The 26,044-nt window shown below is 38.9% G+C and overlaps 1 protein-coding gene across 3 annotated transcripts in view; it reads left to right on the top strand.

Moving 5' to 3' along the window:
* PPP4R4 (protein phosphatase 4 regulatory subunit 4) overlaps positions 1-26,044 on the top strand; it is a 90,542-nt gene that overhangs the window by 6,470 nt on the left and 58,028 nt on the right. For 2 of the 3 annotated variants that reach the window (XM_084793336.1, XM_084793335.1), the window contains exon 3: positions 23,958-24,060. The exons of the other annotated variant lie outside the window; for it this stretch is intronic. In XM_084793336.1, the coding sequence (XP_084649462.1) occupies positions 23,958-24,060 (103 nt within the window). The remainder of the gene's footprint in view (positions 1-23,957; positions 24,061-26,044) is intronic. 3 annotated transcript variants of the gene reach the window in all.

Genomic DNA, 26,044 nt, shown 5'->3' with positions numbered 1-26,044 from the left:
GTCTCAAAGTCTTTTCTTTTCCTTCCTTTCTTTTTTTTTTTTTTTTTTTTTTTTTGAGACAGGGTTTCTCTATGTAGCCTTGCTTGTCCTGGACTCACTTTGTAGACCAGGCTGACCTGGAACTCACAGCAATCCACCTGCCTCTGCCTCCCAAGTGCTGGGATTGAAGGTGTATGCCACCAGGCCTGGCACATCTAAAGTCTTAAAGAAGATAGTGATATTGTCGTTTTTTTCTTTCTTTCCAATAATTTAATGGAGTATAAGTAAAGTTATCAACTGCAGTTTGTGATAAATATCTGCTATCTTCTTTTGTTGAAAGTACTTAATCAGAAACCAGACCCCACAAAAGCATTTTTCTACTGAGTGACGGTAAGACTGACTTGCAAATTTAGAGATATATTACAAATGATGCCTGGTTGTGGCAGTGTGCTGTTGATATTGAATTGTTCATTGGATAGAGAACCCAACCCATCTTTTTATGTTGCTTAGTTTTAAAGTCTCTTGAAAGTGTCTTCCACTTTGTGCTTGAACCTCGGAGGTGTGAGGGCCATGAACATAGAGCATGTGGTCCCCACTAGGAGCTCCACCTCACTCTGCTAAAGACCCCAATGAGGTCGTAGGCAGAGGCAGCACCGATGCAGATTTCTGTCATCTGGTTTTTGATATTTATCTTACAGAATACAATACCTATTCTTGCTATATGAAAGTAAAAATTTGTGTGGGGAACTCCACTGTATGGTTTAGAGCTTTGGTTTCCTCACATAACTTTGGTTCTCACTATTGCTGTGATTTCTAGTTGTGAGAACTTCTGCTTCTTTAGTACTGTTTAAGTGACTCATGGCCCCGTGCTGAGGGCCTAAAGTGTGGTCTGTTCTTTCTACCTTTTAAAAGTTGGTTTAAAATTAATGAATTTGGGATCTCACTTAAAGAGGGCCGTGTGTGTGTGTGTGTGTGTGTGTGTGTGTGTGTGTGTGTGTGTATGTGTGTGTGTGCATGAGCGCATGCACGAGTGTGTGCACATGTTCCTTTAAAGCAGTCTTTAAATATACAGAGAAATGTTCACAGGTCATAAGTATATAGTTTGTTGAACTTTCATAAATGAGCACAGCTAAGGAATCGAACACTAGCCATTGGGTTAGCCCAGTGGCCTCCCACAGACTCACTTCATTCCCTTCAGCTTCTTGCAGAGCGTGGTTGTTCCCATGGCATTGCCGATGAGTTTGTCTGATTTTGAATTTTATTTAATAGGAACCACAGTCGTGTGTGTGTGTGTGTGTGTGTGTATCTAGTCTCCTTTGTACAAATTAAAGAGAAGTTTGTATTGTTGCAAGGAGCAATAGATAGCTTGCTTTTATTGCTGTTGGTATTCCTGTAGGACTGGATCACCACTTACGATGTCAGTGGCAGATGCTTACCTGGCATCTGGTTTAGGGCTTTTATGCAGAATGCTGCTGTAGGCATGCTATACTAGTCTGTTAGTAAATAGATGTATTTCACTTAGTTATCTTCTCTAGAAATAGAATAATTGGTTGTAGCCTACACCTCTGTCCAGCTTGGAAGAACTGTCTAAGGGTTCTGAAGTGCTTTTTATCAGTTTCTGTTTCTGTCAGCAGTGCATAATTGGTCCCACTTGATGTATTTTTAGGAAACAAAAATGACAAACTTCCTAGCATAGCAGCAGTGACCTTCCTGGTGAACAGACTTTGGATGTTTCTGTCCTTTGTCCTGGCTTCCTCATGTTAGTTAACTTTTCTGTTTAACTGGTGTCTGTTCTGCCTAGGCTGTGCTTAGAAGACGCTTTGTTATAGGCCATGAGACATTTGGTGTACTTTTGTCAGAAAAAAAAGCAAAGTGGATGTTGGAGCTCTTTGCTTTTTTCCCCCCCTTCTAAAATGCCACCTCCCTGTGCTTTTAATGAATATAAGAGGTCCCCCCCTTTTTTTAAATGCTGAGGTGACATCCCTTGTGAAATTAATCTCCAGCTTATTTACCCCTTTACCTAGAAGTTTCAGGACTCGTCATAGTCACTGTTTGGATAGGGCCATCACTTCCTGTGTTAAGAAGGAGTTATAGATGGAGCTCAGCTGCTTGTCTTTCACCATTGCTAAGGGCAAATGACTTTAGTTCTTGGCAAACTGTGAATTCCCTGTTTTGGAAAAGCTCTAGGTCTCTGAATATAAGAGACGTGAAGACGATTTTCCATCTCTTTTTCTTTGTCTTCTGTTCTGAGGACAACCACAGGAGGTATCTGCTTTCTTTTCTCCTATATCCCGAAGCTTCAGGAGGCTCTCTCTGTAAATCAAAAAACAGAACAGTCTCATGGGATCTGCAGGAAAAGCTTAAAAATAAAAAGTGAACTATTTTCATCATTGTAAAAGTGACCCATATAATGTCATTGGAAAGGCCTGGAGTTTAATACCATAATGCTGCCGGGAGATTGCTGGGCAAGTTTTCATCTAGTAAGTATAAATATTTGATTACTTATTTAAAAATTTAGAAATTTCTATAATAACACATCAAATAATTATTTAAAATAAATTATTATATACATTTGAATACAGTATAGGCCAAGGCATGTAACTATAATAGACATATGTTAAGTGTTACGTAGATGTATATAATCCCGCAAATAACTAATCCATACATACTTTTAGGATGTTGGTAAGGACTGAATTTTATCCTAAAGAATACCTAATGGGGGTTGAGGATTTAGCTCAGTGGTAGAACATTTACTTAGCAAGCACAAGGCTCTTTGGGTTCCATCCTCAGCTCTGGAAACAAACAAACCAACCAACAAACAAACAAACAAAAAACAAAAAAAAAAAAACAAAAGAAAGAAAGAAAAGAAGAAAAAAAAGAAAGAAAAAAGAAAAAAGAATACCTAATGGATTCCTAAGTAAACATTTGGAATTGCATTCCTTAGCTTGAAGTCCTAAAATGAAATTAGCAGTGGTTTCTTAGTGTTCACATCAAGAGTTCCTATTTACTATACAAATGATAAAATCATACCTGTCTTCAAATTAGGACTAAATGAAGGCAGTGAAATGGTTGAGCAGGCTCTAGGAATCTTCTAAATCTGTACATCTTTTGACACGGACGTTTAAATTAGTGTAGTATCCTTCATGGGCCATGTTGGCTATTGAAATAGGAGACAGGGAAAAAATGCTGAGGCATAGTTTCTCATGGTCTCTATTTCTGCCATATCCTCACAAGATTCTGGCATATAATAATCACATTAGAATTGTTTACTGTCTTATGCTCTTCTTGATCATGTGCTTCATGATGTTATCTTCCCTCTAATCAGAGGTATTAATAAGGGAAGAAATTTGTAGTGCAGTTAGTAGTTACTTTATAATGAAATCTTACTAATTTAAATAGAAGCACACCAAATATTTATTAAGCATTTACTGCCAGGCTTCTCCTAAGAAATGAATGGGGGTGTCCTAACAGATACCTGTATTCAAGGAAGTCATTGTGTAGGAAGCAAATGAATTTTACAGATTTCTAATGGCACAGAAAGCATCTCTCATTCACAAGTATTTTTATCATTGGGAGTCAGTCATATGTGGAGACCAAGGCTGACTCACTCACTTTGATGGAACCTGAGTAAATTGTATCCCAGGTCCAACCTAATTCTTAGATTAGAATATATCTAACCTAACTAGGAATATTAACACCTACGTTGTATGATAGAAGAAAGGATTAGAGGAAGTGTGTGTAGATGGATGGGCTTAGTACAGAGTAGTGTGTTCAGCAAAGGGTGATTTTTTTTTATTGTTGTTTTAAATCACCTGTCTTCAGGGCACAGCTCATTTCACCTTTGATCTAGAGGAAAATTTCCATGCAGAAACTTTATGTAGTGAGAGTTTCCAGACTTCCAAGTAACAATATCTAACCCCTCCTCCAATTTTATGAAAATAGCTTTATTGAGGTATAGTGCAAAAAAATTTAGCCCACAGTTAGATGATTTTGGAAAATAGATCCCTTGAATGCTCAGCGTTTCAGTCAACACAGAGAACATTTGCAGTGGTGTCCTTTTCCAGCGAATCCTTCCTCAGGCCCTAGGCAACCACTCCTGGTTTTTCATCACTGTTGATCAGCCTCACTTGTTTTAGAATGTAGATGTGTTTTCGTCTCTCTTGGATAAGTACTTTAGAATGAAATGCAATGAGTCATCCAGCGAGATTATTTTTTCATTTTTATAGCTTTATTGGGATATAATTGACACCCAGTAAGCTGTACATATTTAAACAGTGAAATCTGGTAAGTAGTTACTTTTATACTTATCTATGAAACTGTTATGATCAGGTAATAGGCTTATTAGTCATTCACAAAAGTTACTTTGTATTCTTTTGCCAACATTTTTTTCTGTCTTCCAGCTCCTCCTCCACTCAGGACAAGTGTTGATCTTTTTCTGCTGCTGGAGATTAGTGTTCAATCTCAGCAACTCTATGGACATGAGTAGTGAAGTTTATATACTCTCTTGTCCAGCTTTCTTCATTCAGTATAATTATGCTGAAGTTCATAATTCTTCCTGCCCGATTACCTCATTTTATGTGTGTGAGACATTTTGCTAATGGATTTATCAGTTGGTGAATATTTTGGTAATTTTGGGTAGTTTGGGAAATTTGTGTAGTTTTTGAGTATTAAAAAACAAGTGAATATAAACACTAATTTACATATCTTTGTGTGAACTGATTGATCATGGTAGTACATGCTCTGATTCTACAATATAAGAGGTAAAACCAGGAGGATCAGGAGTTCAAGGACAGCCTCAGCTACATTGTGAATTTGAGGTTAGCCTGAGATACATGAGACCCTGCTTCAAATTGTGTGTGTATGTGTGTGTGTGTTGTGTGCTTTCCTTGTTCACTGCTAAACATCTAAAAGTGGCCAGGTGTGGTGGTGCACGCCTTTAATCCCAGCACTCAGGAGGTAGAGGCAGGTAGATCTCTGTGAGTTCGAGGCCAGCCTGGTCTACAAAGTGACTCCTAGAAGTGGAGTGATGGGTTTGTATGCAGGGTCTATGTTTATACTTTTATGAAATAGCTAAACTGCTCTGGAGTGATGGACCATGCTGTGCCAGTCTATATGAACAGTTTCTTTAATGTTAAGCCATGCTAGTGTGTTTGTTATGATGTTTCATAATAGTTATAATTCTGATTTCCCAATGGTCAGTGGAGGTTATATGTGTTTATTAAGCAGTCACAAGCAGTCTGTCTTTGTCTTGGTGGTGTGTTTGTTTGAATCTTTGCTCATTGTTGGATATCCTTTCCAAGTGTTTTCTTCTAGCTGATGACTTGCCTCTTGATTTTCTTAAGTGTATCTTTGGAAAAGTAAAGCCTTTTAATTTTGTTGAGGAATAGTTTATGATGTTTTTCTATGTCTTATTTAGGAGATCTTCGTCTAGCAGGTCACTGAGATATTTTCTTTTTCCTTTTTTTTTTTTTTGTCTAAAAAAGGACAAGTTTTAAGAGTTTGGCTTTTGCATTTTAGATGTATGCTCCATTTTCAATTAAAGTTTGTAAGTGGTACAAGTAAGGATTGGAGTTAATGTTTCTTCAATATGGTTTTAGTAAGGGCCAGTTTGATTTTGTAAAATCTGGTATTTGGCTTCTGCTTCTGTCATCTAAGCTTTTTAATGGCTGTGTCTCCTGGTTCTCCTGCTGCTGTTCAAGTGAGGGGCTGAACCTGAGGGAGCCTATCCTTTGATTCTAAGCTAAGGAGATTGGACAGCAGTTCTGCATTTCAACCACTAGGTGGTGCTAATAGAGATGATTGTTGGGTGAAACTCCAAGATGGACCACTTCAGTGCCAAAGTGCCACAGTGGGCAGTGTGAGGCCTCAACCCTACACAAAGAACTTAAGGCAACTGAGGAAAGCAGGGGTGGGGGGGTGGGGGGGATGGGGAGTGGTTCTCCCCAGGGAAGAGCTAAACACTGGCTTGTCCAGTGCCAAACTGTCAGCCCTGAAAACACACACAAATAACATGGTATGGACTGAACAGGTTATATTTAGGAATACATATACAATGTATGGAACAAAAATTAGTGAAAAGAGAGGCCATGGATTTTAAGGAGAATGGGAAGGGGCATTTGGGAAGATTTGGAGGGAGGAAAAGGGAGAGATGTTGTTATTATAATTACAAAAATAAAACAAAAAAAGGGTTGCGTTTAAGGCAGTCATTCATAATTCAGATGGTGGCTATACTTCATTGTGGATAGGATTACATAATATAATCAAACCATAAATATCTCATCTTATTAAACTGGAAAAATTGGATTTGAATTTTTAAAATTTAAATTCTTTTTAAAGAGTTTTTTTTTTTTACAAATTATAGATATGTTTTAGCAATGTTTGTGGCAGAATGAGTTCTAAGTAACATATAGATGTTTATATATTTAAGTATAAAAAATGAGACCAAGGAGTTAAAAACCATCATGTATTGAAAGCTCTTAACCTTTTTGAGATTTTTATTTTATGTGCATGGGTGTTTTGCCTGCATGTATGTCTGTGTACCATGTGCATGCTAGTACCCCCAGAGGTCAGAAGAGGGCATTTGATGCCTTGGAACTGGAGTTACAGATGGTTGTGAGCTGTTGTGTGGCTGCTGGGAATTGAAGCTGGGTCATCTGAAGGAACAGTCAATATTTGTAATCTCCTGGCTAGCTCTCTAGCACATAGCCGAGGTTATTCTGCAACATGTTATAAACTGGATTTGCTTGAATGTAAGATTGTGAGATCTTTAATTAATATTTATAAGCTATGTTTGCTTATTACAGCTGTCTATTGCTGTGATTAAAACACCATGACCAAGCAACTTGGAGAGGAAAGGATTTATTTCACTCACAGTTTCATACAACAGTTCACTATTTAAAAACAGTGATGGCAGGAACTCAAGCATAGCAAATTATTTTTGTTGCTACTTCATAACTGTAATTTTGATACTGCTATGAATCATGATGTAAATATCTGTGTTTTCTGATGGTTGTAGGCGACCCCTGTGAATGGGTGAATAGGTTGACTAGAGTAGTGAGAGCCACTGCTCTAGCTAGTGTCAAGTTGACATAAAATTAGCTAGCACAACAGTTATAAAATATATTTGCTTGAAAATTGGGGAGTCTCATAGAGAAAGGATTCACCAAAGGGCAGCTCGGACATGTTTGTGGGGAAGGACCCTGCTTGTTACGACTATGAGGACGGGTGGGAGATGACATTTGATATGGGCGCACAGCAGATCCTACTTGTATCGTGATGAATTGCATTCTTAGACATCTCCAGACTTTAATTGCTAATGCTTTTTTGCGGACTTTTTTTTTTTTTTTTGCCACTTTCTATCTACATGTATGTGTGTATGTGCATGTATGTGTGTATGCATGTGGAGGCTAGAAGTTGATGGTCCCTTTCTTAATTGTTCTCCATTTTAGTTGTGAGGTAGAGTCTCTCACTAAACCTTGAGCTTATAGATTTGTCTGGGCTGGCTGGCCAGAGAGCCCCAGACTCTCCTGTACCCACTTCCCCAGACATGTGCTGCCACACAGCTTTTACTTGGGCTGGGGGTCAGGCAAGCACTATCCCACTGACCATCTCCCTAGCTCCTAGGACTTTCCATCCATATTAACGAGAGGCATGGTCTGTAGTTTTCCTTTCTTGTGATGTCTTTGCCTACTTCTTGTCTTGCTGTAAAATTCACAAAGTATAGTGAGAAGGGGCTTCTTACTTCTGGATGCCATTATTGACTTCTACTTCTTACTGTTTCTTTCCTTTTTGCTTTGCATTTAGTTTAGTTTAGTTTTTGTTTTTGCTCTTCTTCTGTCCCTTGAACAAACTAAGGTGGCTGCAGCAATAGGCCATGTGATCCTCCTGGACCACTGTCATATGTGTGGTCCATTGGTGGCACAAAGGTCTTTATGCAGCACTGCTGCATCCTTGCTAGAGAATATATATGAGGCAATTAACTTTATTCTGGTAACCACTCCATAATATGTAAATATCTCAAAGCATCCTGATGGCACCCTCTCTCCCTCCCTCTCTCTCTGTCTCTCTGTCTCTGTCTGTCTCTGTCTGTGTCTCTCTCTGTGTGTCTCTGTCTGTCTCTGTCTCTCTGTCTCTCTGTCTCCGTCTGTCTCTGTCTGTCTCTGTCTCTGTCTCTCTCTCTCTCTGTGTGATTGTAAGCTGACAATTTATATTATAAGAGGTAAGACCTCACTCACTGTATTGTATATCTTGAATATACACAAATTTTGTTAGTTATGCCTCAGTGAAGCCTAAAATCCCCCTTTTACAGGCTACTTCTAATATTGGTACTTTATAAATTATTAAAAGAAATATAGACTTTCCTAAAATAGTTATTATACTATGAGGAATATCAAGAAGAAAATTAACTTTCTTTTAAGGAAAACATGCAGGTGTGAAGTGAAGAGTTATTTAGGAAATCATGAAAGACATTAGAGGACCAATAAATAACTCTTTTAATCAGATTCTTGCTTTGTGGAAATTATGCTTTCTTTACTGTATTTCTAAATCCTGGTTTAACTCCCACATCCTATTATGCCCTACTATATCTTGTCCTTTATGTTACAGATGGCTGGCTGAAGGTCTCTGTTCTTGTGGGTAATGATCATGAGCAGATGAAAGGAGCAGCTCCCATAATGTTATTCCTGAACTCTTGAGTGTCAGAGGCTCATAGCCCAGGCTTTCAAACCTAGAACCCATAGCTCCACAGCCTTGAGAAGTAGGGACTCGTGGCTCTAAGCTTTCCAGGCCAAGACTTACTTGTAGCTTGGCACACAGATCAGTGGTTTACTGCTGTGAGTGTTGAGTGCTTGTGGCTCTTTGCACCCCACCAGCAGTTCGTTTAGCAGCTCTTGAGCTTAGGGTGTTGTGCCCTTGCTTCCTTAGCATTGGCAGCCCTTTGGCCTCCTTTCAGCAGCTCTGGCTGCACTCTCCACTCTGTGGTCTCCTCATTCTGCAATCCTTTATTGTTCTATTGACTGTCCTTTGCCTTACAGACACTTTTTAGTTTCATGAGGTCCTGTTTATTAATTTTTAATCTTTTAGCCTGAGCTGTTGGTGTTCTGTTCAGGAAGTTGTCTCCTGTGCCAATGAGTTCAAGGCTCTTCCTCACTTTTTCTTCTAACAGATTTAGTGCATCTGGTTTAACATTGAGGTCTTTGATCCACATGGACTTGAGTTTAGTGCAGGGTGATGAATATAAGTCTGTTTGCATTGTCTACATGTAGACATCCAGTTAGACCAGCACCATTTGTTGAAGAGGCTGTATTTTTTCCATTGTATGGTTTTGGCTCCTTTGTCAAAAATCAAGTGTCTTATGTGTGTGGGTTTATTTCTGGGTCTCAAGCCCAGATCCATTGATCAACCTGTCTGTTTTCATGCCAGCACCATACAGTTTTTTACTACTGTTGCTCTGTAGTATAGCTTGAAGTCAGGGGTGGAAATACCTCCAGAGTTCTTTTATTGTATAATATTGTTTTAGCTATTGTTTTTTTTTTAAATATAAAGTTTAGAATTGTTATTTCAAGGTTTGTAAAGAATTGTGTTGGTATTTTGATGGGGGAGTACATTGAATCTGTAGATTGCCTTTGGTAAAATGGCCATTTTTACTATGTTAATCCTACTGATCCATGAGCATGGGAGATTATTCCATCTTCTGATATCTTTTTCACTTTCTTTCTTAAGCGACTTGAAGTTCTTATCATATAGGTCTGCAACTTGTTTGGTTAGAGTTATACCAAGATACTTTATATTATTTGTGGCTATTGTGAAGGGTGTGGTTTCTCTAATTTCTTTCTCAGCTCATTTGTCATTTGTATACAAAAGCACTACTGATTTTTAAAAATTAGTTTTGTATCCAGATATTTTGCTGAAGGTGTTTATCATTGTAGGAGTTCTCTGGTGGGATTTTTGGGGTCATATATATACCCTATCCTATCTACCAAGAGCGATACTTTGACTTCTTCCGTTTCAATTTGTATTCCTTTGATTTCCTTTACTTGTCTTATTGCTCTGGTGAGATTTCAAGTACTATATTGAAGAGATATGGAGAGATTAGACAGCCTTGTCTTGTCCCTGGTTTTAGTGTAATTGGTTTAAATTTCTGTACATTTAATTTGATGTTGGCTATAGGCTTGCTGTATATAGCCTTTATTGCGTTTAGGTATGTGCCTTGTATCTCTAATCTTTCCAAGACTTTTAACATGAAGGGATGTTGGATTTTGTCAAATGATTTTATGGCATCTAAGGAGATGATCGTGTGTTTTTTTTTCTTTCAGTTTGTTTATATGGTGGATTATGTTGATGGGTTTTCATATATTGAACCACCCTGGCATGCCTGGGATGAATCTTACTTGGTCATGGTGGGTGATATTGTTGATGTGTTCTTGGATTCAGTTTGTGAGTATCTTATTGAGTTTTTTTTTTCCTTATTGTTCATAAAGGAAATTGGTCTGAAATTCTCTTTCTTTGTTGGGTCATTGTGTGGTTTAGATATCATGGTGACTGTAGCCTCATAGAATGAGTTTGGCAATGTTCCTTCTGTTTCTATTTTGTGGAATAGTTTGAGGAGTATTGGTATTAGCTCTTTTTGATAGTCTGGTAGTATTCTGCGCTGAAACCATCTGGCCCTGGGCTTTTTTTGGATGGGAGACTTTTAATGACTGCTTCTATTTCCTTGGGACTTATAGGACTATTTAACCTGTTTTCCTGATCTTGATTTAACTTTAGTAATCTATTAGGAAAAATTCTCATTTCATTTACATTTTCAAAATTTGTAGAGTACAGGCTTTTGAAGTAAGACCTAGTGATTCTTTGGGTTTCCTCAGTGCCTGTTGTTATGTCCCCCTTTTCATTTCTGATTTTGTTGATTTGGATACTGTCTTTCTGCCTTTAAGTTAGTTTGTCTACGGGCTTGTCTATCTTGTTGATTTTCTCAAATAACCAGCTCTTGGATTTGTTGATTCTTTGTTTCTAATTTATTGATTTCAGTCCTAAGTTTGATTATTTCTTGCTATGTACCTTCTCTTAGGTGTGTTTGTTTCATATTTTTTCTAAAACTTTCAGGTGATCTGTTAAGTTGCAAGTATGGGACCACCCCAGTTTTGTTATAAAGTCACTTAGTACTGTGAATTTTCCTCTGGGTACTGCTTTTATGTGTCCTATAAGATTGGGTATGTTGTGCCTTTATTTTCATTGAATTTTAGGAAGTCTTTTATTTCTTTCCTGACCCAGTAGTCATTGAGGAGAGAGTTGTTCAGATTCTATGAGTGTGTAGACTTTTGTTATTTCTGTTGTTGTTGAAGTCAAGATTTAATCCATATTGCCCTTGTTTTCTTGATTGTGTTCTTATGCTGTCCTTTAGCCATCTGGTTGTTCCTGGCTTGCTCACCCAGCAGACACTGCATTCCTGGCACCCAGACTGTGCCAGAAGCTGCTATCTTGAAACAGGGATCCTCTATGCTCCTACTGTCCAGCTGGTCTCCAAAGTAGGGACCAATAGAACCATGGACCAGAGGCTGGGACCTTGTTCCTGCTATCGCAGAGCTGTCCTGCGGAGGCTGTCTGGGGTCTGGGTCTGGATGCAGGAGCCATGCATTTCTGGAACTTGGGAGTCATGTTCAAGGAGGTGGAAGGCACCTGGCTCTTAGGATGTCTCCTCTTGTCCAGGAAGCACAGACACTGGTGTTTTGGAGTCAGCAGCCAGTTCACTCCCTTTGTCCACAATCTCTGATCTTCTGCTACTCAGATACAGTACACACTGGGCGCCACCATTTTGGAAAGTCCTCTCTGGTACTTTTAAGACACCTCTCACTGCTGAATGAGTAGGGTGGCCTGGTGTCTTTTGGTTGTGAGCCTAGCCTTTAATGGCTGAGCCATCTCTCCAGCCCCTGGTGTCATTCTGTAGTAAGTTCTAGTTACTGCTGCGTGGTGCTTGGGGGTGAAAGCCTAGATTTTGTCCACTTTTGGTATTACTAGCTCATACTGCTCTACTTGTAGTAAAAACATCAAATAGGCACTAGAAGTCCATTTGGGAGAAACCTTTATTGGAATCTAGTGTTGCATTGCAGGGACCAGTGCACCATAGAGAAGCCAGTGAGATGAGTCTGCAAAGAGTAAAAACCAGCATGTTTATATAGCCATAGGGGCCTGGCATGCCTGTGAACAGCCTTTCACCAATCAGTCTTACTTCGCAGTGCCTAGCTCCTAGTCCCTATTGCATGCTTCACATACACACCAAGCACAAGCCTCCTATAAGCACGAACCACAGGCCTTTCGATGAGTCAGCGAGGAGGTGCTCCCTTCCCCATCCTAAGTCAGTGGAAGGGTGGATGAAGTCACCTAGGCTTATTGTCACTGCGTGTTGTCTGGAGTGGTTGTTCCTGAGCAAAGCCTCCTGAAACAGAAGGGAGGACTTCAGTAGTAGCGGAGGTGTTCCTTACAGTTGGAGTGGAGTCTCCTCAGAACAGTCATAGAGTGTTCAAAGCAACCAGCTGCCATGATGACAGGTCAGTTGATTGCCAAAGGAAGGTCTTCTTTTAAAAAATTACATTTACATTCATATGTGTGCTTGTACACATATCACAGCATACATGTGTCAGTCAGAGGACAGCTTCTGAGAATGGGTCTCTCCTTCTCTTGTTGTGGATCTCGGGGCTTGAACTTAGGCTTTCAGGTTTGGCAAGAAGTACCTTAGCCTGCAGAGCCATATAAATGGTCCAGAAGAAACTTCTTGATTGACAGATTTAGGCACAGGGTTTTGTAAGCTGTCAATCAAGTGGCTGTCTAATCCACCTCTGATAGGTTTTGACCACTTAAAAAACAATCAAAGAGCTGGAGAGATTGCTAAGTGATTAAAAGCGCTTACTGCATTGGCTGAGGACCATGGTTTGATACCCAGTACACACATGGTGGCTCACAGATGTCTGTAACTCCAGTTTCAGGGTATCCAATACTCTCCTTTAGCATGATACACATGTGATACACATGTATATGTTAAGGGAAAATTAATATGTATAAAATAAAAATAAATAAAAAAATCTTTAAAAAATAACCACCAAAAGATGCTTACAATAGTGACTGCATGAAACTGACATTCTTTTAAAAAGGTAGCCTATGTTGATTGTACCAGGTAAGGGGTTTACTATACATGGATAGAATGTAGTTTGATATTTCCCTATTACCTTTTCTTATCCCATCCCCTTCTTCTTTGTCAATGAATATACCCAGTAGTTTCATATTTGTTTTCAAGTTTCCCTTCTCCTAGATTCCACACGTACGAGAAAATATGCAGTACCTGTCTTTTGGAACTGTTTTATTTCACTAACATGATAATTTCTAGTTTTTCCACTTTCCTGCAAGTGACATAATTTCATCTTTCATTATGGATTTATCTACACACACACACACACTGACACACACACACACACAGTGTCATTTTCTTTATCCATCCATTCAGTGATGGGCACCTAAGCTGAGTCTGCAACTTGAGCATTGTTAATGGTGCCTCCTTAAGTATGGGTTTGCTGGTATCCACAGTAGCTGACTTCAGTTCTTTTGGGTATATGTTCAGTAAATGGAATTCACATTTCTCACAGTACCCAACAACCCAACCTGGGTGAGGGCTTGGGTCCCTCTGCTGTGTCTCATTAGCATTGGGGAGAAGGATTCCTTGTTCCACACAGCCTTTACAGACTGACTTAGTTGACTCAAGATCTCTTTAAGTGTAAGAACTGATTTGTCTTATATTTCTTCCAACTCAGTGTCTTATTTACCAGCATACCAGCATGAGCAGGCAGGAACTATTTTGTGTTATTAGGTTCTCTGTGTGGGTCATTATTCACTCTGGATTTTAATCATCATCTCCATGGTAATCATTTCCAAATCTGGACTGTAGGTAGCTGTCCCTGACTTTTTTCTGAAGTTCAGGCCAAGATACTTTACTGTCATTCTCGTGTTATCCTTGCACAAGGTGTCTCTTCTAGAACATCTTGTGGCCTTCCAAATGTGAAATTGAATTCATCGCTTTTTAATCTAAGTGGGTTGACTTGTTGTTGAAGCCTAACTACCCTTTTAAATCCTCTCAATTGTATGTTCTTCCTTTTCCATCAGGACTCTTAAATTCCCAGCCACTAACTGCTGTCTGACAAAGTCTATGCGAGGCATAAAGCATTACTAGATGGTGCTGGAGCACTGAGACCAGTGCCTGGTACCCAGCACTTCTGAATAAGTACTTCCTGCAAGATTGGACCCCATCAGTCCACTTGTTTTCTGAGGGCTTAGCAATTGGGTCTTTCCTTCTTCTTTCAGGAAGCTGTCTTACAGATGCCAGGCTTCAGGTCTCTGTCTGCCGAGTGTTGCTTGCCATTTTATTTTCCCTTCTGAGCTTCTCTCTTAAATCATCTTGCTTAATCTGTCCCTCCTGCCATGCCACAACACATCAGGAATATATTTTAGGAACATTTAAAAAGGATTTTCTTTCCAATATGTGTTAATGTGTAAATCATAAGGATGTTTACAAGACCAACCAGGGAAAGAGCTTCCAGAAGCCTTCATAGTTTGCATACCTTACAGCACTACCTCTAGCTTAGGAATGGAAGCTGACTTTCATAACTTCCCATTTACTTTGCAAAACAAACAGAACTACGATCTTCATTATTATATTTTTCTGCCTGTATCCTTACCAATAAGCATGCATTTAAAATGGTGATTGGCTATACACAAGTGCATGTTTGTGTGTATGCATGTATTTATAACAAAGATTTTATAGTGATTATTTTATTTCTATGTCTAATAAAACATCAAAGCTAATACCAAATATAATCTTACTATGGAATTACAAAATTGGAAAAATTCAAAGTAAATTACATAAAAATAAGATTTTAATGATACCTCAGATGTATTTGTATTTTATATGTTGGTTATCTTCCAGGGCAAGTGGAGATTTCATCCTGCTATAGAGTGTTGTGAGGTTTGCTGTGAGATGTGAGGAGAGGGAAGGTTTAGATTCTTCTAAGATGTATGTTTGAGAGTCAGAGAGCTGTTTTGTGCCTTTGGCAAAAAGAAGAAGATGGAAAACCAGCTCAGCTTTAGGTAGTTAGAGGCTGTTCCACAGCCAGAGTCTCTTTACACACACCTCATGATGTGTGTTTAATAGAGCTTAGGACTGTGGCCCTTTACAACAAACACAAACCCCTGCAAACATAGCTGTTGTTTTTAAACCAAAGCTCAAATGTTTGATTTTACCAATAAAGACTCAGGAGTCAGATGCTAGGGTAAAAGCCTACTAGCTCAGAGAGGCAGACAAAGTGCCCGGCTGACCTTCCTACTTAGCCAATATTCCAGAAGGAAAAAAGCCCCTTCTCTATGCTGTCTTCAAAAACCTTTCAAGCTGAAGTCCTTCCTTTCTGTTTCCTGTGCATCCCTCTATCCTCTCACCTCTCACCTTCATATTTTTTTCTGTGTTCACTCCCTGTCAGCTAGTTGCTTGCCCCATCTCTTGACCTGTGGTTGACTTTATTTAGTCCTGTTTTTAAAAACATATACATCTATATTCTTACACATATATACAATAAAATACCTACAGCAAGAATAACCATGAAACAATCAGGAATTATATAAATTTTACATTCTTAGTGTTTTGGCTATTTTATTTAGTCCTGTTTTCAGAAAGCACTTGGATTAAAGGTGTGTGCTAGGGCAGAGCCACACCACAACTAGAAACAGGTTTTTCCAGTACACAGTCTCGGGATTCATAGTGTGACCAAATATACTGCAACACATAACATTCTGATAGCAAAATATCCCATAGTTTTTACTAGCATTGATATTACCAAATAAACCATCTACCAGCTCTTATGGCAGTGTCGACTTAGAGATTCTGTTTTTGGTGGGGAATCAAATCCAGGGCCTTGTGTGTGCTGGGCAAGTCCTCACCTATTGAGCTGCATCCCCAGCTCAGAGAATTTTAATTTTTCTTTTTTTAGTGTTGACCATTAATCTGCTTCTTGTGATGGGACTATGATCTGAGGGGATGCACAGCCAAAAATTATTGACTTAGAAATTGTAGGTTGAAATTTTGCTGTGGTTTTTACTAGTTGATAGCTTTCAGGAAGTCACTTTCCCCTTCATGGGTCTCAGTTTACTCAATTTTAAACTATAGAGATATATTTTTCTATAATGTAAAGATTAATGAAATGTGGTTAGTGCTTTGCCTCATGTGGTAAGCAGGGCCTTTAATGTTACTTTTTATTTTACTCTTGCTTTAGGTAGGTTAACAGATATGATTTTTTTTTTTGTGGTTCTAAGCATGGTGATTATAATTAGGTTTAATGATTCTCTGGCTTTAAGTCATTCAAAACAAGGCAATGTTTTGAAATTTTAGTGTTGATTTTGATGAATAAAGAAATAATCAAATAACTATATGAAGTTTATTTTGTTATGATCTGAAAGCAAGGCCTCTTTGGAACCTACTTCATAAAACCAAACACTTTGTCAGTAATTTCTGTGTTGTGTTGGATATTGAGTGAGAGCCACTAGGAAGGGTTCCTTGATGCTGTCAGAGCACAGGTCATTTAAACCCTTTACTTAGTACTAAGCAGGGTTCTCATGTACAGCAGCGAGTATGTCATCCCATCTTTTGGGGGTAGCATCTACTTCACTTCTCTCTTTATTGACTGGTTTAGGATTAAGTAAACTATGTATATTTTTCAGGCCAGGAAAAGAGAAGGCTTTCTTTATTCCATATAGTTAATATTCTTATCACGGGAATCTGTGCTTATGAAATTTAAGCTTTTAGATGGTTGGAGGAAGGTGTTAGGCTAGTGACAATGTTTTAGGGATATAGATTGATAGACTGGAGATTTATTATAATTGCTGGGATCAAACCCGGGGTTCCTTGTATGCTTGGCAGATGTTACACCATTGAGCTACATCCCTATCCTTATTTTGGCCTATTGTAACTTTGTGGGATTGAACAGGGGGTTCATAAACTAGAGCATGTAGCCTTATTTTAAGAGACTAGAAATAATGCCCTCCTTCTCTCCCTCTCTCCCTCCTCTCTCTCTTTCTTTCTTTCTTTCTTTCTCTTTCTTTCTAGAGTCTCACTATAGCCCAGGCTAGCCCTGAACTTTTCTGTCTTCCTCATTATAGGTAGATGCTACCATGCTCTGCTCTTCCACCTCAGACACACACACACACACACACACACACACACACACACACACACACACACACATCAACCTTCCTTTCTTGATTGTCTCAACTTGATTATCACTTTGTGTGTCCTTCCATAGTAGGGGGTTGCATAGCTTAGCTTAGCTTAGGAGCAAGAGCGGAATGAATGAAGTAGAAGGATGGGTTTGATGTTGCTTATCCATCTACTGTGTATTAGTTACTTGTGGCTGTGACAGAACACCTCATAGAAGTGACTCAATGAGGGAAATTTCATTTTGACTAGTGGTTCAAAGGCGACTTGTGGCATGCTGTACCATGGTAGCAGATGTGAGCAGAGGTAGGTAGATCAGAACCCTAGATGGGCTGTAACCATCAAAGACTAGCCCCTAGTGTTCCATATCTGCACCTAGGCACCATCTCCTGAATGTTCTGAGACCTCATAAAATAGCACTCCATCTGGGGACCAAGGGTCCCAACATGAACTTGTACACATCTACACATCCAACTGTAGCAGAGGCTGCGTAGTATAGTGATTGGCAGTGTAGGTTTTGAGTTGTGCAGGATGGATAGCTTAAGAACTTTTATCTTCCTAAGGAGAAAATACAGTGTAGCCCATGATAGTATCTATCCACTTGCTAAGATTATTGTGAGAATTAGCCCCTGTGACAGTAAGCCAGGTGTTTATTAGCACTGGCCTGGCATGTGGTATAACACACACATTTTCATCTTGTTATTAGGAGGAGAAGCAAAGACATAATGCTCTTGGTGTGATTGACATAGTAGTGAGGCACAGAAGAAAGAAAACCGGGGAGGAATGTCAGTGTTATAAACCGGAGAATCTAGAGCTGAGGGGTTAGAATTGTGATGAGAGTGAAGCTGGTCTTACCCATGGGCAAATGCAGTGTCAGAGGTTCTGGCCGGCAAGGGAGCTCACAGAGTTTAAGGTTATAGACATGGGGATAAGATCCAGCCTTTGACAACAGGAGTGGAATGCTGATGTGAAGTAGAGGTAGATAAATATTTATCACATGTCTCTATGCCAGACATGGGAGAGCATAAGATCTGGGCAAAACACCCTTGACTAGAGGAGGTTGGAAACTGCCAGTTGGTCGTGTAAGTCATCCGGATGGTGTTTACTATCATAGTAGAGGAAGTGGCAGCAGTGACAACCAACTTTATCATAGTAACGAATGCTTGAGTTTTCATTGGCTTGCTGTATCACCAAAGAGGCATTTTAAAATAGGTGTATCTCCCAAGGGAAAGCTAATAATTAGTAACACTAATTTAGAATTTGAAAGACTGTCCTATATCCATTTATTTAGGCTTATAATTTTTCTCTTCCCTTTTTAACCTCTAGTGTGCAGGTTAGATGATTAACCCAGTTCTTTTCAGTGGTTGAGAAATGGCTTGCTGAGTGGCTTTAGAGTGAATTATTTGCCTTCTTTTTTGTTTCCTAATGATTATCCTAAAAAAGGAGCATGCCTTGCAGATTAGGGCAGGAGGGAGCTGGGGCAGCCCATGAATGTTCTTTGTGCTTGGCTTTCAATGGAAAGTTAGAGGTTTTGAGGTCTTGGAAATGTAATTTGTTTAAAAAACAAGGTTAAGATTAATTAGATAATTATTTAAAGATTGTATATGCTGCACTAAGTAAAACTTTTTTTTACATAGAATATTGTTTTGGGTTCCTTCTACTTAGCGGTGATAGTGAAGATACGTATTAACCACACCTGCTTGTTATGTTTGTCCTGACTGTCAGAAAAGGGTAATTGCAGCTCACAGCCTTGAAAATTTCCAGTTTAGCAATCCACTTCTCAGCCACGTCTACTGTTCTCCATGTCTCTTTTGTCCAGTTGGCAGCCACTCTACAGATTGTTCCTCACTGTTTCCTCTAAAGTGCATTTAAGCAGACTGTCTTAGTTGGGGTTATTAGTGCTGTGATAAAACACCATAGCTAAAGCAACCTGGGGTTGGAAAGAGTTTATTCAGCTTACATCTCCACATCACAGTTCATCATCAAAGGAAGTCAGGACAGGAACTCAAGCAGGGCAGGAACCTGGAGGCAGGAGCTGATGCAGAAGCCATGAGGGGTGCTGCTTACTGGCTTGCTTCCCATGGCTTGCTCAGCCTGCTTTCTTATGGATCCTAGGACTACCAGCTCAGGGATAGCCCTCCCACAATGGGCTGGGCCTCCCCCATCAATTACTGATTAAGAAAATACCCTACAGGCTTGCCTACAGCAGGATCTTATGGAGGCTTCTTCTCAGTCGAGGCTCCCTCTTCTCAGATAACTCTAGATTGTGTGTCAAGTTGACATAAGACTAGCCAGCACAGACTATACGTCATCCCACCTCGATGCTGTTGGTTGTGTTCCTTGTTATTACATCATTACTGTGACGACCGATGATGAGGGGAGCACATGTGTTGGATTCTGTATTTCATTTGGGTGAACTGCTGCTGTGACTGTGGCTCACTCTACTCCATCTACAAGTTGTGGTGACTGCAGGCATCTCGCTCTTCCTATCTGTCCTAGTTTGCTTTCTGATGCTGTGATAAATATCAATGCCAAAAGTAACTTGGAGAGTTTCATTTTACAGCTTATAGTCCATTTTGAAGGGAAGTCAAGGCAGGAACATGAAGGCAGAGGCTGAAGCAGAGGCCATGGAGGAATGCTGCTTACTGTCTTGCTCCTCGTGGCTTCCTCAGTCTGCCCAGGTGGGGCACCTTTCCAGTGAGTTGGTCCCTCTCATATCTCAACTACTAATTATGAAAATATCCCATAGACTTGCCTACAGGTAAGCTGATGGAATTATTTTCTCATTTGAGGATCCTTTTTCCAGACAATTCTAGTTTGCATCAAGTTGATAAAACTAACCAATATACTTTCTAAAATTATTTTTTATTTTAAAAAATCTATCATGGTGGCTCCCAATGCATGGTCCAGACCACAGCCTTAGAACCACTGAGTACCTGTGGGAAATCAAGTCCTGAGCCTCAACAAGATCTATGAAACCAGATTCTGGAGGTTGGGCTCAGTTTTACCAAGTCCCCTAAGGTGATTCTCAAACATGCTAAGTTTGAGAGTCACTTCTCTAGCTTGTTGGGCTTACCAATCTGCGTATATTTCTTGATGTCAGGACTAGTGTATTTCTACTAAGCTGAGCATGTAGCTGAAGATAGTAAATGACCTTTGTAGTTAAGCAATTATCTAGCACTGCTATTCACATCACTCAGCTATTAGTTGCTTTCCCTAAACCAGAGTTTCTTGGGTAATCTTTTTTGCTGTTGAGACATGGATGTTCTTCATTGTGGGGAGTTGCATACTGTAGGATGTTTAGCAGCATCCTGGGTTCTACCTGCTGGGTAGCAGTATGTTGTGATGTGAGAGATGTCTTAATACACTGTCATCTGGACCCAAAAGATCTCTGGCTATCCTAGCTCCCTATTAACTCTGGTGTCCACTATGTTATCCATGATACCAAGATTTTTTTTCTTCTTAGTGAGAGAAGAGTCAGATATATTAATTGATTATAGAAATTCAGTTTTTGTTAGCAATTATGAGAATTATGGTTTAGGTTTAGCTTTTTTCCTATTTATTTCCTATGTATCATAAGCAGTGTCAGCCTCTTAAATATTGCTGTTTTGTTAATATTGTATTTTTATCAAAATCAGTGACAGCATGTTTTATGTTAAGTAGCTTGTGTATTTTACTTGAATATCCAAATAATTTTACTTCAACAGTTTATCTAAGAGGTGGTTGTACTGTATTAATTTCTTAGGAATATAGTATGCTCTTTCAGTTGTTTTAAATTTTAGAAAAAATATTTTAAAACTTATATGCATGGATGTTTTACTTGTATGTATGTCTGTGCACCACATGTATGCTTGGTACCTGTGAAGGGAAGAGGAGAGCATCAGATTTTTTGGAACTGGAGTTGCAGAGAGCTATGAGTCACCATGTGTGTGCTGGTTATCTTAACCGTGTCCTCTTCAAGAGCAGCCAGTGCTGCTAACCTATGGGCCATGCCATCTCTCCAGCCATAATTAAAATTTTAAAATATTTACTTTTTTTTTTTTTTTTTACCATGGCATAGATGTGGAGTTAGTTTTTTCCTTTCACCTGTTTTTTGTTTGTTTTTGTTTTTCCTTGTTCCAGGAGTTGAACTCAGGTTGTCAGGCTTAGAGCCATTTTGCCAGCTTTTTTTTTTTTTTAAATTTTCTTTGACTATTTCATACATGTGTACAGTGTACTTTGATTACTCACCCTCTCCTGCTACACTCCCTTCTTCATTCAAATATCTTCCATATTCCTGACTTCTTGTTTAGTTTATGTCCCACTGAGTTGAACCTGGAAGGTCTGTGTGACAATGGGTTTCAACTATCACCAGAGCATTCTGGGTTCCAATGTGGGCACAAAACTGCATACTGTGTCTCCCTTCTCTCAGAGTGTTAGTTGCCAGTAGTTCAGTAGTTAGTGGTGGGTGGGGCCCTGTGAGCCCCTTCTCATGCATAGCTCTCTGCTGGTGGGACCAGTCTTATCTAGGCTCAGGGTCAATGTCTTAGTATTTCATTACTGTGAAGAGACACCACGACCAAGGCAACTCTTATAAAAGAAAACATTTAATTGGGGGCTTGCTTACAGCTTCAGAGAGTTAAGTCCATTGTCATCATGCCAGAGACTATAGTGGGGTGGGATGTGGGGAGAGAGAGAGGGAGAGAGAGAGAGAGAGAGAGAGAGAGAGAGAGAGAGAGAGAGAGAGAGAGAGAGAGAGAGAGAGAGAGAGAGAGCGCCTGGCATGGTCTATTGAAACCACCAAGCTCACCTCTAGTGACACACTTCCTCTAAGTAGATGACACATCCTCATTCTTCTAATCTTTTCAAATAGTACCACTTTCTGTTGACTAAGCACTCAAATATTTGACCCTGTGGGATGTTTTGTCTTTTGAGGTCCAATTGCTAAAGCACGTGCACCTATACTCACATTTAAATCACAACAGTAGTGTATTTGTTTATGTGGCAGATATAATGCATTACCATAAACTGGGTAATCTGAATCAACAAGATATGTTGTTTTATAGTTCCATAGACCAGAAGCTTAAAACCATGAAATCAGTGGAACTCTGATTTCTTAGTGCCTAGTGAGTGTCAGCATACCCTTGCTTGAGGCTGCATCACTCCCATCTCCATTCTGTGGTCAAAATGCCTGTCCTGTCCTGTCCTGTGTTTTCCTCTGGGAAATTCTTTTATATACTCATGTTACTGGACATAGATAATCTAGGATGATCTCTTCATCTCAGGATCCTTCTCAAAATTAAGAATACCCCCAAACATTCCAGGTTTAGGGTGTAGACATATTTTTAGCGTCTGCCTTTCAGCCTATGACAAGTTATTTTTGTGGGCTCTCGTTTCCACCTTCTGGCCATCTTCCTAAGATTGGCATAGTTCCTGTCTCTTTTGCTGGTCTCTTTTCTATCTTCACTTTGTCTTTAACTTATTTATAAAGGTAAGAACAGTGAAATGATTGTGGTACCCTGTATTCCATAGTCTGCCATACCGCAACAGGCCAAGACTTGCTACACGGCAGGACAGCCTCATTCACAACTAGAGCATGCTTCTTATGAGTGCAAAAGGATTATCTAAAAAACATGTATTTAAAGCTCACATACATTTCATAAAGCCACTAGTAATTCTTGTAGTAACTTTTCTGTTGCTGTGGTAAAACACTGTAAAAGAGAGAGTTTACTTGGGGCTTACAGTTCCAGAGGATTAGAGTCCATGAGCAGCCTGGGAACAGGCAGGCAGACGTGGTGCTGGGGCAGTAGCTGAAGGCTTACATCTTGAAACAGAGGCAGAGAGAGGGAGCCCCCTCACAGCCCGCCTCCAGTGACACACTGTCCCGAACGGCTTCACCAACTAGAAACAAGTCCTCAAATACATAAACCCGTGGGGCCGTTCTCCTTCAGATGACCACAGTTCTGTTTGGAGAGAAGTAAAAATAATTGTAAGTTATTAAAAGTATGTAAACAGGTAAATGTTACACTATTGGTATTTAATGCATTTGGCACTTGTTCAGAACAGGTGGGATTTCCCTACTTGATATGCTGGCAGAACTTGTGTTGCTCAGGCTATACACTGAAGAAGGGTTTGTAGTTCATGGAAATTTTTTTTCAAAAGAAATTTAATTCTTTCCCAAAGAATTTAGGCCTCTAGATTATCACGAAGATTATTTTGGGAACATAGCCTTAATGCATGTTAGACCAAAATGTTATTATGTAAAATGTGCTAGTGGCCTGTAAGAGGTTTGAGAGTCTCTTTCAGAGGATTCTTACAGTTTATAGAGCCAGTCTATACAAGGCATTTCAGTGTATTCAAAATTGTGTTTTTTACCTCTGTCATTTTAGTCATTGCTATGATTATTATTTTGCTATTTTACCAAAACACATTTTTATCATGTATATATTTTTACAAAGTATATCAAACTGTCAGATTACAGAGAAAAATGTGGAAGAGTTGTAAAGTATTAATAAGATTGTTAACACGTAATGACATGTATATAAACAGGAAATCTAATTTTAGTTTAATTGTAATGTCTACATGTATTTGTTATAAGGTTTATTTAACAAAATTTTCTCTCTGATTTTAATTTTATATCTCAGTGGTGTGTTTAATACATTGTAGGAACTTATTAAAGCAGACATTTTTCAAATTGACCCACTAAATTAAAAATTCAGCTTTTAACTTCAAATTTAAAAATTTGCGTTTTCCTTGTAAGTGCTGGTCAAGATGTCCAGGCAGCAAGTGTGATGGCAAATCTTCCATTTTTGATGCGACAGAATCCTACTGAGACACTTCGGAGAGTCTTACCCAAAGTCAGAGTAAGTTGGTATAAAATAAGATTTCAATTTCTTGTTTTTTTCCTAGTAACATGTTGTCAATATTGAAAAAACATTTCAGAGCTTTGATGGCTGATCTTTTACACCTACTAATGGAGTAGAAAAAGCATTACTGTGTTTATATTGAATCATGATAAAATATTTAGGAAAATTAGTTGTAACGAGTTCCTTGGTATTTTCAGTAAAGAGATTTTAAAAATAGCTTAAAATGTATTTTATTAATCTTTGTAATCTTTATAGAATTATAGGTATATCATTTGGTATTGTTTTCATATTTTTCAAAAATTCCAAATTACAGTCATTTTATGTACATGCTACTGATAACAATTTAACTAAGATCCTGTATGAGGGGCCTTGTGAAGAATCATCAAATGAAGTTTAATATGGTGATCACAATTTTAGTTTATATTTTGTTCTTTCATAAATTTTTTCAGAATTAGTTTCTTGTTGTGAACCTAAATATTTTCCCTATTATCACATTTCTTCTCCAAGTATGTAACTCCCATTGGTTATTAATATATCATGGTAGATATTTAATAATTGATATTTGTTATTTATTTGCACCTGTATGCACATAACATTAAAAAAAAATAAGTATTGTATAAGCCGACAGCAGTCTTGTGTTGTACTCTGGCATCTTAATCACTAATGGGGTCAGAGGTTGCCTGCTACTGGAGATAATATTTGCTAAAAAGAGTTTTATTTGCTTGCCCTCAGTTTTCCATTTGGTTATAACTGTTTACAACTTAAATTACACATATTTAAAAACTACAATCATTAGCATATGCTTGAATTTTGGGTTTTGGTATTATATATAACATGGTTCCAACCACTGCCATTTTTATAAGAAGTCTACATCTCTATAAGACAATATGAATTCTTAATGGCTACCATGGTGATTCATGAATGCATTAAGTCTTTTTATGTCTCTTTCCCAGACTCATACCCAATTCTGAAGTAAGCTGATATAGGTCAAGCCTACTTGTACATTCTGTGTTGGTAGTGTTAACTGACCCTACATTGTTATCATGACACCCAGAAGTACCAGGTAGAAAGGATAGATCCTTCTGGCTGGGGAATTAATGTAAGCAAGAACATTAAGTTTAGAGTAAAAAATGTCAAACATTCTACATACTGGAGTTATAAATTAGTTTTAAGCTGCCATATGGGTGCTGGAATTGAATCCAGGCCTCTAGAAGAGCAGACAGTACTTTTAGCCACTGAGAGGGACATGCCAGGGTTTCAGCACTGGGCCCCCAGGAGTCAATAGCAGGCTGGACTAATGATGAACGAAAGCAGTACAGTGGTATGCATGGGTGTCCCACAGACATTTTAGGATGAACAGAATTCCATAATGGATTGGAATAAATGAATCCCAATTGGGTTGGAGTTGGGAGCAGCATCCAGATGGTTAGTGTGAGCATCTGGTGCTTTTCAGTGTGTTAGTAGATGGTCTGTTGAGCACACAGGCAATAATAATCTGAGTACTTGCTCATATTGATCTTTCACGATTCTCTTTGAGAAAATTTAAAAATATGAGCAGTAAGTATTTCATGCAGGAATTAATGATTCCCAAGGTCATTACCACATTTGTGACTCCAGATTCAACAGATTTCAGCGCTCAACCCTTCCCTTGCTTCTGTTGCTGCTAGTTTAAAGGTATGGCCTAATAAAGGTTTATTGTTAGGCTTATAGTTGTTATGGTAGTAATATCTCACCTGCTATTGTAATAAAAAAGGCACAAACACCTGTTGTATTTTAGAATAAGCCTTATTTTACCTGGGGCTGGGCAGCTATTACCCCCTAAACCTATCTTTCAGTTTCTCTCAATCTCCGTCCCATTCCATCTTCTTTTAATAACTTCTGTTTGGGCTACCTCCTATCCATAATCTCCAAATACCAAATAAGGTTGTTCATCTGGGCCATAGCTTTCATGTGGAGCTTCAGAGCTCCTCCTCTGTGCCCA

The sequence above is a fragment of the Acomys minous genome (genome assembly GCF_964271855.1).
Source record: "Acomys minous genome assembly, chromosome: 8".
NCBI lineage: Eukaryota > Metazoa > Chordata > Mammalia > Rodentia > Muridae > Acomys > Acomys minous.
The sequence above is the reverse complement of the archived record's forward strand: the minus strand, read 5'-3'. Positions and strand labels throughout refer to the sequence as shown.